At 37.5% G+C, this 18,662-nt stretch overlaps 1 protein-coding gene across 1 annotated transcript; it reads left to right on the top strand.

The window, feature by feature from the left end:
• Positions 1–1,001: 1,001 nt before the first annotated feature.
• On the top strand, positions 1,002–11,357 carry LOC129244271 (D-beta-hydroxybutyrate dehydrogenase, mitochondrial-like). The gene is made up of 7 exons (XM_054881887.1): positions 1,002–1,046; positions 1,559–1,765; positions 5,362–5,515; positions 5,661–5,735; positions 5,867–6,048; positions 10,393–10,494; positions 10,639–11,357. The coding sequence occupies exons 1-7, from the start codon at positions 1,002–1,004 to the stop codon at positions 10,828–10,830; spliced, it is 957 nt and encodes a 318-aa protein (XP_054737862.1). The 3' UTR covers positions 10,831–11,357.
• The last annotated feature ends 7,305 nt before the right edge of the window (positions 11,358–18,662 follow it).

An 18,662-nucleotide genomic window follows, 5' to 3' on the forward strand; every position in this document is an offset into this window, starting at 1 on the left:
GAGGCTACATACGCCTAATGGTGAGAGCAACATGTGGTCACAAGCTGTGTGGACTAGTACTTGCTGACATTAAAGCCTGAGAAGGTATTAAGAAGGCACCACCCATAGCACGGATTACATCTAACCGAAGTTAAGTTTGGGTGGAGCCGTCATTGGCAAACGTAGCAGTAATAAACTTCAGGTGGAGGGTTAGGCTCGATGCCAGCTCTAATAAGAGAGCTTGTACAGAAGTCACGTGCTTGCAGGCCCATCTTCTGGGCGTGTCTGCTTACTAGGCAGCGCTCTGTTATTACTGGAATCAGTATGATGACGCTGTGCTAGCAGAAATTAGCATTGAGAGTCGGCCACAATTGTTTACGCCATCTTTCATTCGCTGCTCTTACAATTATTTCAAAGATAAGCAGATGTGTACAAGAGTATGCCTATATCATTGTCTATGTATTCATCGATCAATTTAGTGCCGAATTTTGCTAGTTCATCAGCCCTGCAGTTCCTCTCGAGGCCACAATGACCTGGAGTCCATATTACCCTTATGTGAAATGACTCAGCCATCTCGTTAAAAGATGTGCGGCATTTCATGGCTACCTTAAGGATTATCGATTGTTTTCGAAGGGACTTTATAGTCACCTGGCTATCAGCGAAATCGTAGATATCATCTCTATGGATCACATCACACTATACCAGCGTCACGGTTTTTATTATTCATGTAAGTTCAGCCTCAAAAATACTATAGTAGTCAGAAAGCCGAAAAGATGTCTCCAGATGTTCGAAATATAAACCTCCGCCAGCCCTACCCATGAGCTTCGAGCCATCTGTGTACACATGAATGAACCCGCCCTGTCTTGCATCGTCCCATTCCCACTCTTTTCTAGAGGATTGAGGAAATAGTGAACGTTGTGATGGCAATTGTAGGCGAGGGTGTGTAGGCCGCGCTGCTAGTGTTATATTTTGCCTCCATGCTTTCGATGGAGTGGTTGGCATTGTTCTGGTCTTAACCTTACATGTCAAAGGCTATCAATAACTTAGATCAAAGCGTCAAGCAGTCGGTAGGAATGTTAATCGTCTTAAATTGATGTCTTTGTCCGCATAAACCCCTGAACTTAAAAATTATGGTTATTTCTATACAGCAGCACTCTTAAGCAAATAAAATCTCTATTAAATGTATCTTTGGTATTCTAAATCTCTACGCAAGGAATCCGATCACGTTTGGTTATGACTGATAATTTTTTAGGTTAGGTTTATCTCAAAGGTTAAGGGACCGTTTTGAATGAAATTCAGTGCTTATAATAATGTTACGTAACTAAGTAATAACTTTTCGAATACTGACTACTAAGTCATCTAACGTGAACCAGTCACCTGGACCAATGACTAGATGTTGTTAAAAAAAAGTAGTCCAAAGAAGTCGAATCATGTAAACAGTCAGCAATCAGTTGGTACTTACATGAATTCCATTATTTTCCCTTACTCTCCATCAAATATATATTTTTTTCTCCTGTAACTATTTTAATATTGATTTTTTTGTACAAAAATTTTATTTCATATCTTTTTTACTCAACAGGTCGCCTCCTACGGCAAAGGAGTACTCATCACTGGCTGTGAAACTCCCATCGCTTGGTATTTGGCTAAGAAACTCGATGACTTAGGTTTCACTATTTATGCTGGCTTCAGTGTACCAATCGAGGAATCGGACGAGGCGAAAATCTTGAAGGAGGAAACTTCCGGCCGCTTGAAATTGTTGCATTTGGATGTGAGCTCTGAGAAATCGGTAAGCAAAATGCACACACAAGTGTGGAATAATATATTTACGAAAGGGAGATGAAGAAATAGGCAAATAAGGAAAGCAACTAAATGATTTATTAAGGAATTAACTTATCTTTTTTTAACAAATTATATGAGATTAAAGTCGCTATGAAATCTTCCTTATATTATATTCTTTACTCCACTATTTATATCCTATTTATATTTACATTATTTATTTCTTGGTAATGGAAGATTAGTAACAAGATTATTCTGAGGTGCGGATTCTGAGTCTCATGCATTTTACTTTTGGTTTTTCTGAGAAGAATGTTAGAAGCAAAATCGCATACTAAAATGTGTTTATATTTTGCAAAATTCTACAAAGACTCCAAACCAATATTAGCATTGACAGTAATCACTTGCTGCCTCATAACAAAACTTTTAAAATTGCATAAAGCTTTTAAATAATATTCGTATGTTTTCAGTAAATCTCAAGCGTAAAATTCCACAGTGCAAAGTATAAAATAAATCGAGCTTTCATGCTTAGGAAGCATTTGAATGTTAGTAAGAAATTTCACTGGGAAATTGTGTTCATTATTTTTCAATTATTTTACATAAAAGCACCAAAAGATGCGCAAAGCTAACACATTAAGCGTTGTAATATAAAGCTCTGAGCATTGGAGCCCGAAACCTCTTTCAATAAAAAAGCTTATAAGACTGAAACTTATTACTACCGCAGAGCAAAGAGAAGCTTTTACTAAAAAGTTTGGCCAAAAAGCTGCACAAAGCTTTTGAATAATACAGTGAGGAGCGATAAAAAGGCCACAATACTCCAATAAATAACAAATAAAAAATTAAATAAAAAAAAAATTGTTTTTTTAATAAACATATTAATAAAAAATTTTTTAAAATAAATTATATTTTAAATAAACATTTTTTTATTAAAAAATTTTTTTTTTTGAAGTGAAACTTCTTTTGTCTCGAAGGATGAAACGCTGTGAGGAGTAAAACCATAGCGTTTCATCGATATGTGACGCTACGCCAGCGCCATCTGTTAAAAGCGTGGCGTGGATGAAACGCTGTGAGGAGTAAAACTACGCTAAACTACGTAAAACTCACGCTATGCCAGCGCCATCTGTTAAAAGACTGGCGTGGCGTGTCGTCGTGAATGTAATGCGGTCGTTTATTATTGCATTCTTATCGAATGTAATTTGTAAATATGACATTTGATTGACGGCCGCCGTAGCCGAGTGGGTTGGTGCGTGATCACCATTCGGAATTCACAGAGAGGTCGTTGGTTCGAATCTCGGTGAAAGCAAAATTAATGAAAACATTTTTCTAATAGCGGTCGCCCCTCGGCAGGCAATGGCAAACCTCCGAGTGTATTTCTGCCATGAAAAAAATCTGCTCATAAACATATCATAAAACAAAATGAAATAAATGTATAAAAAAAAAAAAAAAAAAAAAAATTTTCTTGTGATTCGAACCAAGGATTTCGGATCGGAAGCCCACATTGCTAGCCGCTGGGCTATCGCGCTGTGCTGTCGCCGCAAAATAATGTATCATAAATCTGTTTACCATACCAAAGACCATACACTTTGCGAACGCATTTCGGTGGAAACAGTTGACAGTTATCCCAAACACAATATTATTAGTAACGCGAGACGCGTCATAGAGTGTGTGTGTAGTTTTGAGCAAATCTTACAAACATATTTTGTTTTGTTGATTGATTTCTGTTAAATATGGCATCAAATCAACAAAAACGGAAACCGAAAACAGGTGCTGAACGGCAACGTGAGTATTTGGAGCGTAAAAAATTAAGAGCTACTGTTGAACACCGTGACAGGGAATCCTCCGGTTGTACGATAAGTGATAATTTGTAGTACCAACAACAAGATGCGGAACTACCATTGATGCAGTATTTCATCGATACCTTGATAGATTAGAATGTAGATCATTTTTTACGTATTTCAGTTACCATAAAGCCCTTGTTTCATTTTTGGAAAACGAATCCAATAATGATAATGACAATGCCGAGAACCAAATGTAATTGAGTACAATAAATTCATTTCTTTTTATATTAAAATAAATAAATAATTCTGTTTAATAAAATTCCATTCCATGCTTTCCATGACTTCTGCATGCATTATATTGAAATAATAGTTAAAGTATTGATTTGTTGATAAAAGAAGTTTCACTTCAATCGTGCGGGTTCCGTGAACTACCACACACTTTCTTTTTTTTTAATTAAAAGAAATATTATATTTTATTTAAAAATTGTTATAAATTTTTTTTTTTTTTCAATTATTTCAATTTTATTTGAAATATAATTTTTTTTAATTACATTTTTTATTTAATTTAATTTTTTAATTTAATTTTTATTGGTTTTTTATTAGAGTATTGTGGCCTTGCTATTGCTCCTAACTGTAATCTTTAAAAGCTTTGTTCAACTTTTTTTTATTAAAATTATTATTTTTATTATTTTTATTTTTTAATTAAAAAAATTTTTAGAAAATACTTCAATAGTATCGTTCTAATTTCCAATATAACGGAAAATTTTCTATAAAAAAAGGCATTTTCATCCATATGATCTCTACAATGGACACAGCAACAAGTTTTCATTAGCATACCTGAGATTTCCTCGCCGCTGTGATATTAATCCAAAGCTATATACTTTATTATATTTTTTAGCTCCTTGTTTCACTTTCTTGGAAGCATAGGGCCTCTACATAGCTTTTCCATCTGATCCAGGCAGTTATTTTTGCAGTGTCCCACGTTATATTGGCTACTGCAAACTCACGAAGCGTTGATCTCATCCAAGTATTTTTTTGGGTAACCGCGACTTCTGCTTCCTTGCGGGTTCCATTCTAGCGGAACTCTTGTTACGCCTGCATGCGGCTTTTATAGAGTGCGGCCTACCCATCTCTATTTGCTTCCCTTGATTTGCGCAATTATAGACCCCTAGTTGATTATATACGTACCAAATAATTCTGAATACACTACAGCTTGAGCCAAGAAACAAACCATCTACCAATCATTAATGAAAAAGTGAGAATTACAATCCGATATGTAAAATCTCTTATCGAAAAAGTATCTCCACGAAGAATTGTTTTCATGGACACAGTTCAATTCAAGTACCAGTTAGTATCTCTCTAAGATATTCAGGTCAGATTTAAGATACTGTATACTTATTTGGTAGAGACTATGCTGTTAGTTCTCTACCATCCAATGAAACCCTTCTTTTCGCCAAGAAGTGTGAGCGATCTCAATAAATGAATACAGCAGGAAGCCCAATGGGCAAATTATCCAACTAATCTGCCCATAATTGATCTACCCCACACTTAGGCTTCCCAGACAGTCATTGGCGAAAAAGTAAGAATTCCATAGGGACTATCAAATTTCATATAGTTAAGAATGGGAATGAGAGATTGTCTACTTAAAAGCAACTTGAGAGCAAATTAGGAAAACTTAAATAGGCAAAGTTTTTGTGATTGTAATTCTAGAATTCAAAAGCAGTCACAAATACTCACAAGATATGGCTCGTTTGGAAAGAAACACCTCACATATTTCCCTTTTAAATCCAACCTCACATTTATTTCACTAACGGTTCAATTATCCTTTCAGCTACTCCAAGCCGCTGTCTATATTTCTGAACATTTACCCGATGGTGCTTACGGTTTATGGGCTGTGGTGCATTGCGCTCACTGGGTTGCCTTGGGCGAGTTGGAATGGATTCCATTCGGTGTTTTGCGCAAGTCGTTGGATTTGAATTTGTTGGGTGAGTAAAAGCGCACGGGATGCACAAACACAGAGTGACATCTGGCGTTTATCAGAACATAAATGTTAAAGCTTTAAGCTTCGCACAGAGCGACATCTGCTGTGTAAGTTCAAATTCATTATTAATTTAAAAAATTTCCGCACAGGTGCCGCCCGTTTGACCCAGATTATGTTGCCATTGATTCGCCGCTCGACTGGACGTGTTGTCTTCTTGACCTCAGGTGGGAAACGCATAGACATAGAGAGCTTTGAAATTAATATAAAATCAGGCTATCATCCTTATTTACTCAATATCAATTCATTTAATTATATTGCTTTTCTTGCATCCTCTGCCACACTCTACTAATTACAGGACTTAGCAAAATCCCCGCGCCCGTACGTGGCATTCAAAGCGCCACTCAAGCCGCTATTGAAAGCTTTGCTGGCTGTTTGCGTCAGGAGATGCGTCAACGTGGTGTCGATGTGTCAGTGGTGGCTGCCGGAGAATTTGCACCAGGCAACAGTTGGCTTAATGAAACGGAATTGCGCGAACAGGTGAGCAACAAGTGTTGAGGGAAAATAAATGTAACTTTTTTTCAAAACTCATGCGGCTGCACTAGCATTGTCTTAATTTACATTGTTATTGTGAGTAAGAGACCCTGAAACAGTCTGCACCTTTTTTCCTATGTTTTCCTTAGTTATCGTTAGTTTTTTTTTCTTTATAACGACAAAAACTACATGGCCACCGTAATTAAAGCTAATATAAACTTGGCAACTAACTGACAGCCATTAGGCGGTAGACCACATTAGCCTGGCTGCTCTCCACCACCTAGCACCAGTTGCCTTTACTTAACACCGTAATTGCATTTAAATCCTTGGCATGTCCAATTGCATAGTTTGTTTGGGTTTTATGGCGTTGGCGTGCATGTGGAGTTGCCACAATAGACCATCGTAAACAACAAAAGATTATGGCGCAGTAATGTGGGCGCATCTGTTGCAGGCGACTACTGCCTTCTAGAAGATGTTTCTGCAGGGTCACCAAAGGTTATTATAAGTGATATAAAGTTTCATAGCGCAGTCAAAACGGATGAAGGCAGAGGAAGTCATTGCAAAGATTAAGTGTCAAATTGGCTTGGCCAAGAGAACGGTTGACTTTTTCAGCTGGGCAAAAAAACTTAAATATAAGAGAAATTACAGCCAAATTTGTCTCGATACTGAAGTCGTTATGTCTCATAAATAAAAGAGATTATTGGTGTAAGTTTGCGCCTTTTTTATATAAAGTAATGCCAATTTTTAACGACAATTTTTCCCACTTTCCTGGTAACATTCCGGCACAAGGTCGGAAGCACTTTTAATAATTTTGCAGCCATCCACCAATCGACCCAATTTTTGATATCTTCATATGGTAATCAAGTGCACTCCGACAGATTGTTTGCTATGAACCGAAACAGGTGCTATCGGTAGGAGCAATGTCTGGTGAATACGGCCAGACAAGTAAGACTTTCTCCTTCAGTGTTTCCAAATAGGTTTCTGACCGGAGTCGCAATATGTGGATGACCATGAGCATGTAAAGGGTGATGCAAAATTTCAAAAAAAAAAAATGCAAAAATAATTTTCTTTTTGCATATTAGCAAACATTCCTATTATAAACGAAGCACGAATTCCTTAAAGTGGCTAACTTCGCAGTAGTGCATACCGTTAACCTAGTCCAATGTCTTGCTGAAGATTTCTGGCACTATCCCACGAATGGCTTGCTCGATATTCCCCTTAAAAACCCGAATCGTGAATTGATTGTTCGTACAGCATTAGTTCTTCATGGCACTCCATAAATAACGTCTAATAGGCTTAAATCGCAACTCCCAAGTGACCAATTGACGTTCACCGAGTCCACTGATATAACAGCGAGAGAACTTGGAGCTTAAAATATCGATTGTTGCATAGACTGTATGACATGGCGCGTCATCCTGCTGAAATCAAAGATCGTCCAAGTACTCAACTCCAATTTCCAGCCACAAACAATAATTTTTTTATGTAGCCGTAGCGCAAACAGAGTTGCTCGCAAAGATGAGGCAAGTTTTTGTCAAAAAATATTTAATATTTACGTTTAATGCGGATGTGGTGGCCCAGAACAATCAACAACAGAGAGCATTTGGACGAATTGTATGCAATTACCCATCCAGACTGAAATAAAGCTGAGGAAGTGGAGGCAGGTTGTTCATACTCGTCGAAAGGATCCCACAGAAATATGCAGGCAAGCACTCGATTCGAACCCGGCAGGCAATAGAAAAAAAGAACGCCCTAGGGGAAAGAACTCTCGAAAGAAAACTCAAGGCAGCAGTGAAATCTTTCAAAGAAGTCAAAGTCATCGCGAAGGATCGTGACCTTTGGAAGCGCTTTGTAGACGCAATATGTCCGATCAGAGAGGACAGGAATTAAGTTGTAGGGGGAGTGCTCACAGTTTGCAAAAATGACTTTTGTAGCAGCATTTTCAAAGAAAGATGGGCCAGTGATACCACCGCTGCAAAATACACACCAAATTGTCACTCTCTCTCTCTCAGCATCCATTGGCCATTGTGATTATGGACATGCGAGTTTTCCGATCTCCAGATGTGGCAGTTAAGATGGCCGCCGAGATGAAAACGCGTTTCGAAAAGTTTGATGAGGGAATGTTCTGCGAGTCGCTCCTCAACAACCTTACATTTAGGCTTCCTACCATTTAGATAGTGCATACCACAATGGAGGTTGCCATCAAACAAGCAGTAGGTTGGATACTCAATAGTGCAAAAACATTTAAGGAGATAAACAAAAAACTGCAAAGCGGCTAGCAAGGCTCAGGGCTCCTTGATGGAGTTTTTGAAATTCGTTAGCAAAAGCCCAATTTCCTTTCAAATACTAATCTAAATACTATGGTATCAAGCTTATATAGGTACCAGTGGGCACCACAAGAAAACAAAAAAATGGGCATCTTGTCAACTCAAGTCCTTTTCGGGAGCTTCTAAGGCTATCAAAGCCTCAAATATCTATTGCGCATATCCATGCGGTCCATTGGCTAGATCGGCCTTCCTTGATTAACTGTAATCGGTTGGAGGAAATGTGACACTCATGTTAATCCAGCGCTGAGAAAGAAGACTAATTTTTGATTTCGCGATGTTCTTGTGTTGTGTGGTTCGGAGGTGCTAAAGTGAGTTTCTAACAGTTCAAATTGAAATTGAAAATTTGAAAAGTCGAGCCAAGAAACACCGAGAAGTTTGGTAACTTGTAAAACTCTCAAGCTAAAAATCACATTATATTTAAAGCTCCGAAAAGTGACAGGGTAGATATTCAAAGAGAAAAGAAGCGAAGTAACAGAAGGAAAAAGATAGGATAGAAAAGAATAGGGACATAAAGCTGGCTAGACCTGTGAGAGTTTTCCAGATTCTTTGATAAATCTGAAAATATTCTCCAGTTTCAGAAAACGGTTTCCTCGATCTCATGACATCGGGAACCGAAATTCGCAGCCTTGCTCTAGTAAATGCAGAACACTCACAAAGAAAATGTTCACTGCTATGCTCCTCTTCTGAGCAAAACATGGAAATCGGGTCCTCAATGATTGCAATGGTGGTCATATGCAGACTTCATGGATTGTGTCATGGAATAGTACCGACCATCAACCGAACGTCTTTTCTTCATAGTTTTGGTAGAAAGTTTGACAGTTTTCTGTTCGGACTAGTCACAAAACACTTTGCAGTTCTGCAGCGTTCTAGACAGGACCATAAATTGCATACATAATCGCTGATCCAATTCATGATTCCTGCAGAACTAAATCCGGTATTGGTCCCTGTGGGGGAGAAACTGATCCACGGTTGGCCAATTCATCGGCAATTTAGTTTTCTTGAACATCGGAGTGTCCTGGAACCCATTTAAGCACAAGCCTGTTTTATCTTACGACTGAATTAAGCTTCTTCTTACATTCTGGAACAATTTTCGATGTTTGCTTCGCGTTCTCCAGGACCTTCAGTGCAGCCTGACTGTCACTGAAAACTCCAATCCATTTCTCGCTCCATCTCCTCTCAGTTAACCATTCTGCCATTTTCAGAATAGCAAAAATTTCCGTTTGTAAAAGAATTGCCATTCCCCCCTAACGTAGTAATACTTAATACCATCGTTTAAGTACCATCCGGCCCCTCAATCTATTTCATTCTTGGATCCATAGGCCAAGAAAATATCCGTCAAACGTCTTTGAATGCACTGTGGATTACTCCATTACGTGCCACTAAGCCACAGAGGCATAAGTGCTGATTGGTCCGATATATCGTATATCCACCAGGCCATAGTAGGTTTCAGACACCAGTTTTTGCAAAAGGCTCTACGGCATTGTTGAAAGATCCTCAATGCGCGATCCACCTTTCCCAAGTCAGTTTCATATCCAAGATTTCTCTTAGATATTTAACTTTCTCAGAGAGCCTGAATGTCACACCCTTCAATGCTGGGAGCCTGAATCCATCCAGTGACGGGTGTTTTAGTAGCACATTGTCCATTAGGCTTAACTTAACTTCGAGTCTCTAATACGTAGATATCTGGCATGTATCTTCTCCCCATAGTTGTTCTGCTTTCATGAGGCTAAGATTCAGACATGTGGGATCTCACTTCTTACCACGCCTGCGGAGCAATCAAACTTGGTTATTAGTCGTCTGCTGAATATTAGCATCAGAAGGCAGAATTTCTCATCATCAAATATCTTTGTAATTTCCCTCTCATTTCCTCTTGTCTTTCTCTATTTATTGGTACCAATCGAGACGTATTCGAGCTGACGCCCAAGTGTGCTCTTCATCCCAGTGACAATCACTTGACCTAAACTTAGCTTTGTTATGTCCTCAAAGTTTTATATTCATTTGCATTACCTTTTTATTACATTTTCAGGCTAAGGAAATGTGGGCTCAACTAACCTCCGAACAGAAGAAAACCTATGGCGAAGATTATTATGAAGCTGCCATGACTTCGTTGGAAAAGTACTCGAGAGAGGTAGGAGCAGCAAATTTTATATTGCAAATAAAAACAAAGAAAAAAATGTGTACAATATAATAAAAAAGTCACAGAGTTTGAGCTAATAAGTTTTCAAATTCTAAAAAATTAAATAAAAATCTTTCAAATATCACCTCATTTCAGACCGCTGATATTCAACCCTCCCTGCGCGTTTTGATTGATGCCGTTTCCCGCACCTTCCCCATGGCACGCTACACCCCGGTAACCGCAAGCGAAAAGATTCAAATTTTCATGGCCGAACACTTGCCTACCGCACTGTATGATATCATTTTCGCTGAACCCAAAAAGAAGGTGCGTCCACAGGGCGCATTCTAAAGTACGACAAGCGCACACACGCACACAAATGGCAGGGCAACTGACTAGGCAAATGGACTAAAGAATATGGCAGTATACATTACTAAAGGCGTTGAGAGTTCACTGCGCAAATTTGTATTGTTGTGATCATGAAAAAATAGAAATTTTCTTTAAAAATTAAAAAATTAAAATCCGTAAAATTTAAATAATAGACAACGAAAGGCAGACAGTCACAAATGCATAGACACAAAATTTTAATTTATATTATAGTTTTAACCATAGCATAAATAAATAGTTGTTGTACTAAACAGGCATTTATTTTTTGTACGCCTTCACATGAGTCTTGAATTTAGATTTTGTTTAATGTAAATTTCGAAATTTTCGTAACAATAGTTAGGGGAACACGCATTTAACAATTATCTTATGTTTATCTTTTGTTATTAATTTGTGTATGATAATTTTTTCAAAGTATTTTCTGTGTAAAAATGATTCTTCAACTCATGTCTCGTTTTGTGTAGATTTTAAGCTCTTATTCAATAAGCCAAATAATGATATAAATATTTGTTTTGAATTTGTGAAGTAAAAAATTTTAAAATTATCAATAAAAGTGAACACAAAAACAATCGAACGAAAAGTTGGTAAATACCATAGTTTATTAAACAATTCAATTACCTTTTCGGCGATCACAAATTGTCTCGCATTGAGCATAGCTTAACACAACCCTCGCTAATAATTTTTTATTACTAGTGCCTGAGCAGGCCAGTAGTCCATTTGAGTAGAATAGGAGAGGTTGAAGCGGTTGTCCACTATGGAACACACCCAGGTACATAGCCCATTGAGATGCCGCGTGAGCAATTTCTCATTTTTTTTATATATCCTTGTTCACTCTGCTCGGGATCATAGAGCCTCGAAAATACTCTTTTACGTACAGGGCTCTAGACTGTTATTTTTGCACCGTCCCATACGATGTTAATGTCTCCAAGTGATCTTTAGCTGAGCGCGACCTCTGCTTCCTTGCGCGTTCCAGTCCAGTTCTATTGTCGTGATGCTATCTGGTGGTTTCTAAGAGTGTGACCTATCCATGTTTCACTTCCGTACAACAATACTAACTTCACACATGAGTTGAATATTCACAATTTAATGCGCCTGGAGATTTGCGAACTCGCCCATACTGTAATCATTAGCCCGTACGCTTTTGCTTAGCCTGCGGTTGTTTAGTCTTCTTTTCCGCAGTCTGTCACAATAATGCAGCTGAAATAGCAGAAGCTTTTGACGAATTCCACCGGGCACCCGTCAACTGAGCTTGTCCTTATCTCCCCAAAACCCGTGAGAACTTTTTAAAATGTTTAGACAATTTCTTATTTCCACAACTCTGCTCTCTTAAAATTCATTAAAAAATTGTCTACCTAAAATGGTAAATCTACGTCTGGGTAATACAGAAGTTGTAAAATCGCCTCTTCCTCTTCCTCATCCAGACAGCTTCTGCGGAAGTCGTGCGTTTGCACGTCCATCCTCTGAGCGCGTCTGCCTATTTCATTTATTTAATTATTTTATTTATTTTCCGTTCATTTAGGCCGTGACAGACTTTCGGTCAGTCACTTTGCCGTTATGTCGACTATTTCAGAAAAAAATCGAGTAAATTTCGCTTAAAATGACGTCGCAATGATTTGATCAAAATTTTTCAATTGGCGCCAAAATGTATTTCTGTAAGCATTCATCGACAAAATCTGGAACAGTGAGAGTATTGATATGCCCACCGACAAGGACTGTGTGAAATTGAATCAACATTACTTTGAGGCAACATAGAGCAAAGTTAGCAGGAAACCCAAAAGGTGTATATAGAAATTTTAATACTGATAAATAACTTATTTTTTTTTAATGAATGCTTTTTTAAGAAACCACTTCTGTAATTAATCCAACAGTGTTCCAAAATCAAAAAGCACACAAACTTTTTGAGTGGCCTAGTATACATGAAACAATAGTTAAATGTGATGTAAGATGTCTAATTTTCACCCTGCGTCGGCCATCTTGAGATATTTAATAAAAGCGTGATGTCCGCTTGGAAAAGCTACTTTTTATTTCAGAGCGAATTCTAAAGAAAAGTGCGCAGAAGTATAAAAATAAAAACAGTTGCTAAAAAGTTAGAAGGCAATGTCGTTTTTGTCATATGATTCACTTAGAAAAATAATTGACCCATCCAAAGCAACGACTTCATAAATATGGAACGACTGAAAGTGGATAAATTAAAGTCCCATGTCAGTCAAATACTTTCTGAGGAGCAAATTCAAAATTTGAACACCCCTCTAAAGCAATTCATTCGGCTTGGGTCGATATGGCGCTGGTGATATCCAAATTTCGTACTGTGGCCAGAAAGTAAGGTGAATTTATTTATCAAACTTCGCGGGAATAAAATCTCGCTCTAGTTATTTTTTTCATGAGTTGGCAGCACTGTTAATAACATCTGGGCCAACTTTCATGTAAATGCCATTATCGTAATATATTTACGCTTGTGTTTACCAAACGACCAAGAGTGCATTTTCCGATTTTTACAATGTCTGATTTGATTGAGCAGAGAAGTGCCATCAAATTTTGTTTGCGGAATGAAATTTCGGCTGCGGAAACGTTTAGCATGTGGCAGAAGGCATTTGGTGATTCGACCATGTCGTAGAAAAATGTTTATAAGTGGTACAAAGACTTCAAAGAGGGTCGAGAACGTGTTGATGACTTGGAGCGCTCCGGAAGACCATCGACAACAACAGACGCCCAACACGTCAATAAAGTGAAGGTGGTAGTGCTCAAAAATCGTCGGTTGGCTGGTAAAGACCTTACTGATATGATCGGAATATCAGAAGGATCTGTGAAAACCATTTTGAAAGACCATTGGGGCCTAAGAAAAGTCAAATCTCGTTTGGTACCGAAAACTCTTAATTTCTTGGAAAAAAGTCGTCGCGTTGATGTGTGTGAAACAATGCTTTCAGACTATCAGGGCAAGCTCAAATGCATCATTACGGGAGATGAGACTTGAATTTATGCTTACGACCCTGAAACAACCGACCAATCAAGCGAATATCGTGCTAAAGGCGAGGCCAAACCGAAAAGAGCACGTCAAAGTCGTTCAAAAATAAAGGTCATGATGACAGTTTTTTTCGATTTTCGTGGTGTGGTGCACTATGAATTCCTTCCACCTGGCCGAACTATTAATAAGGAATATTATTTGAGCGTTATGCGTCATTTACGTGAAGGAATTCGTCTAAAAAGACCAGAATTATGGGCCAACAACTCTTGGTTTTTGCATCACGATAATGCACCGTCTCACACTGCACTCGTTCTTCTTGACCATTTCGCCAAAAATTCCACGCATATCGTTCCGCAACCACCGTATTCGCCTGATTTGGCTCCGAGTGACTTCTGGCTATTCCCAAAATTCAAGAGAACACTCCGGGGAACGCGTTTCGAGTCGAGTGAGGAGATAAAAGCTGAATCGAAGAAGGTGCTGATGGCTATACCGGAAATGGACTATTTGGCATGTTTCGGGGATTGGAAAAATCGTTGGCATAAGTGTATTGCATCGAGAGGGGATTATTTTGAAGGGGATGAAATTGATTTACAAAAATAAATAAAGATTTTTCATTTTACAACCAAATTCACTTTACTTTTTGCCCACAGTATAAATTAACTTAAGTCTTCTCTAAATGAAAAAAATTTCTTTTTTGTGAGAAACTTCTAGTTTAAATTAATATTTATATCTCTTGTAGGGAGGACACTTTTATTTAGGGCTAACAGACATTCCCTGATAACCAGAATTTCAGCTTGAAATACACCACAGTAATCCGGTAGCCGGAATGAGATGTTGGCATTCATTTCCTCAGAGTGACGGCCTCCGCCTACTCGTTCATTTAGCTTGGAACCATCAGTATAGATACTGATTTTGCTTCTATTGTCCATTACTCCATTGTCTCAATCTTCTCACGTTGGGAAAAATCATCGCTGCCGTGGGCGTAGTCTTTAGTGCCCCGCTTATGAAGAGACTAGCATCCCTTTGAATACTTTCTAAGCGTTTTACTGCTGTTCTTTTCTCAAGAAGAAACTAAGAAACCGTATGTCATGATGGGCCCTACCACTACAGTGTACTCTATTTAGGGTTAGGCCCCATTTTGCCCCCACATTTCTTTTGCATGTATAGAGTGCTGTGGCTGCTTTTTTTACTCTATCAGTAATCATTTGTTTCCACGAAAGCTTCCTATATAATACTAGTCCTAGGTAGCTTGCTTCTTCCCCAATTGACAGTGTGATTCCCTCAAGGATAGGGGGGTTTAGAACAGGTTATTTGTTTGATTATTTCTTTAAAAACGACTTTCCATTGCCATTTGATAAAAATGCCCACCCTGGCCGTCGCGGAACTAAACAACATTTTTAGGTAAATAATCCTAAAGGATTTTTTGTTCATATTTTGACCGAAATTTGTAAATTCAAGCTTCAAGCGAGAAGAGTAGTATAGACAAACTACATGTCTTTATTGGAGCTAGAAACAATTTCTCTATTTCCCTCGCAAAAAAAAATATATTAAAAAGTTTGATTAACAAATTTTTATTGTAAGAATAGTAACATAAGCCAGGTACAGGTCAATATTAGAGGTAAAAACGAACTCTATTTCCTTCTGAAATAACAAAAATAGTTAAAAAGTTTGATTAACAAATTTTTATTGTTGTAAACAACTTAAATTCGACTTTAAACCGATTGCCTGTCGAGGAGTGACCGCTATTGCAAAAACAAAAATTGTATCAATTGGTGTTTTGTACCTGAAGTTAAGAACCTGTGCACTTCCGAAAGACACTCACACACCAACCGGTTTGACTGTGGCAGCCTCCACCGCGGTCGCTCCTCGGCAGACAGTGGCAAATCTTATAGTGTTGTCGAGAAAAGCTCCTTATAAAAAACCGTTCAGAGGCGGCGTTAAGCTACAGGGGCATCAAAAGGACTCCCCATCAACCACAATTAATGGTTTTTAGGAAAAAATATTAGTAAAAAAAGAAATGATCTATGAAAGCCCAAAATCGCGATATTCTCAAAATGTTGATCACCTTTAATACTCGACTACGTAACTTTTTCGATATGGAAATCGTAAAAAATGTCAGCCAAGTCAAAAAAAAAGAAACAGTTATTATAGCCAAATCAAAAACTTCTCCATCAATTTTGGTCCAAATCTCTTCGCATTGTAAAAGAAACTCCCACGAATGTGAGGTGAAAAACTACTCGCTCAAATTTATATTTTTTTATTATTTCATTATTTATTTATTCAAGAAATGCGGCTGTATCTGTAAGACTTTTAAGTATTTTATAATACATCGCTGTTAGAAATTAGAAAATTTGAAATCAGTTATTTTTATACAATTTTTTTTTATATGCATTTATTAGTAATTCGCCGAAATCCTAACTAGCTAACATTTGCTAAAAGCTGCTTGCATTAATAAAATCTTATAAATATTCAATATACGACTGCATGTTGAAAGCTGCTCAGAGTTCATCGCCAGTTTGCATGTATTAAAAGTTGTGCAAATATTTTGAAAGTAAAAATGTCTCATTCTTGTTTTTCTTTTTCATTACCAGGGGATTACTAAATGGGTTACTTAGATATTTAATTTTATTTTATTGTACTTTATTTTATTTTTATCCTGCTTTCGGGAATTTTTAATAACTGCACATGACATTGTTGGCAAAGGACCAAATTAAATGCAAACTAAATCCAAGGAAGACGAAAATCAGCAAGCATTTTAAACTGGCAGTAAACACTAAACTCTATGGTTTTACTGGGCGTATGAGCGACATTAGAAATATGTAAAAGGGAAGAAGGGTCTGCATACCCAGCTAAAAGGATTAAATAAGCTGATGCTTTTTTATGCGTCTATGTAAGATGGTATACATAAATGTGTGTATGGACTGATTATATGCGACTGTAAGAGAATAAGAAGAAGAAGAGACTAATTCCATTACCATTTTGCTTACTGAAAATTTTTTAATTCACGGAAGAAAGTCTTAAGCAGGTATTTTTTTGCAATTTTTTTTACTAAAATGTGTCTCATAGAATACTCAAAATAAGGTTTTTCCTACTTAAAAATCGTTTTCTTTTAAGAAAATCTGCTATAGAGCATAAAACGACTAGGTGAAATCAAAAAATTTTTTCTTGATACTCCTCTCTCTTACACAGCTAGAAATGCAAAAATGTATTTCATCCACTACAGTTTTACTACAATACATATATAAAAACCATACAATAATAACAAAATACAACAACAAAAAGCGCCCTTCAGTGTGAATGATATTATCCTGAAAGCTTTATACTCAGACCTAATAAAAATTTCCTACTAGGTCACCCAAACCAAGAGAAATGAAAATCGACAGCAATAACGATGAGATATTGGCACATTTCAGGAGACGCGAATTTTTTTTTTTTTGTTTTTTTTTTTATTTAAAACTTTATTTTGTATTCTGTCTATACTTACAGTTCTTAGAAGACATTTTACAAATATTTGGTTACATTTAAGAGTGGCTTCGATTTTAGTATTAAAGGAATATTTCCAGTGGAATATCCTTTCTAATAAATATAATAATAAATAAATAAATTCAATATTTTATAGATGGCTCTTGGACGAGCTGAATTGGTGTTTTTCTTTTCAACCTTAAAAAGACACATGATGGTGACATGAGGGTAGAGGCCAGCTCATTTGGGTGCGATTGAAGTCGATTTCGGTATTTACTGGTTACATTTTGTATTTCCTCTTTTATTGAAGGGATGTCTAAGTCCAGATGAATTTGGGCATTTGTCACGTACCACGGAGCGTTGACTAGGGTGCGTAGAGTCTTGGACTGGAAACGCTGCAGGATTTCCAAGTTTGAATTTGACGCAGTACCCCACAGTTGGATTCCGTAAGTCCAGACTGGTTTTATCACAGATTCGAAGAGGATAAGTTGTCCATTGAGAGGGTGGATTTGCGGTTTAGCAGCCAGTACATATTACGAAATATTAAACCTAGAGCTTTCCTTTTTGTAAAGATATGCGTTTTCCACGTAAGCCGTTTATCCAAATGAATGCCTAGATATTTAGCACTATCACATTGCGGAATTGGAATACGGCTTAAGTTGATTTGTGGGCAGGTGGTTCTTTTTGTGGTAAAGGTTACGTTTTGGGATTTATGTTCGTTTACTTTCAACCGCCAGCTCCGGGGCCATTTGGAGATTTTATTTATGCTTATTTGGAGCATATAAGAGGCTTCCACGGGATCCACTGCTGTCGCCATAATAGCGGTGTCATTGGCAAAAGTGCCAGTTAGTACACCTTTTGTGGTTGGCAGATCGTGTGTAAAAATTAAGTACAGGATTGGACCTAATATACTGCCTTGTGGGACCCCAGGTTTAATTTGTTGGAAATTGGAAATTTCATTTTCGTAATTTACGTAGAACATTCGTTGGTTTAGATAAGATTTAATGAGCAAATAGGCATTTAGTGATAATTTCCTTTTTATTTTAAAGAGTAGGCCTTGGTGCCACACTCGGTCGAAGGCTTGTGATATGTCTAGGAAAACTGCTGAACAGATTTGTTTTCGGTCGAGCGCTGCTTGTATTTTTTCGACAAGTCTATGGACTTGCCCAATTGTCGAATGCTCATTCCTGAAACCAAACTGATGTTTCGGAATTATTTGTTCGCGTTCGATAAAAACCATTAAACGTTTAAGGAAGATCTTTTCAAAAACTTTTGACAGTATAGGTAGAAGACTGATAGGGTGATAGGATTTCACTTCATCGCCTGGTTTTCCCGTCTTGAGCACCATTTTAATTTCTGCTACTTTCCATTGAGC

The sequence above is a fragment of the Anastrepha obliqua genome, chromosome 4 (genome assembly GCF_027943255.1).
Source record: "Anastrepha obliqua isolate idAnaObli1 chromosome 4, idAnaObli1_1.0, whole genome shotgun sequence".
In the NCBI taxonomy this organism is placed as follows: Eukaryota; Metazoa; Arthropoda; class Insecta; order Diptera; family Tephritidae; genus Anastrepha; species Anastrepha obliqua.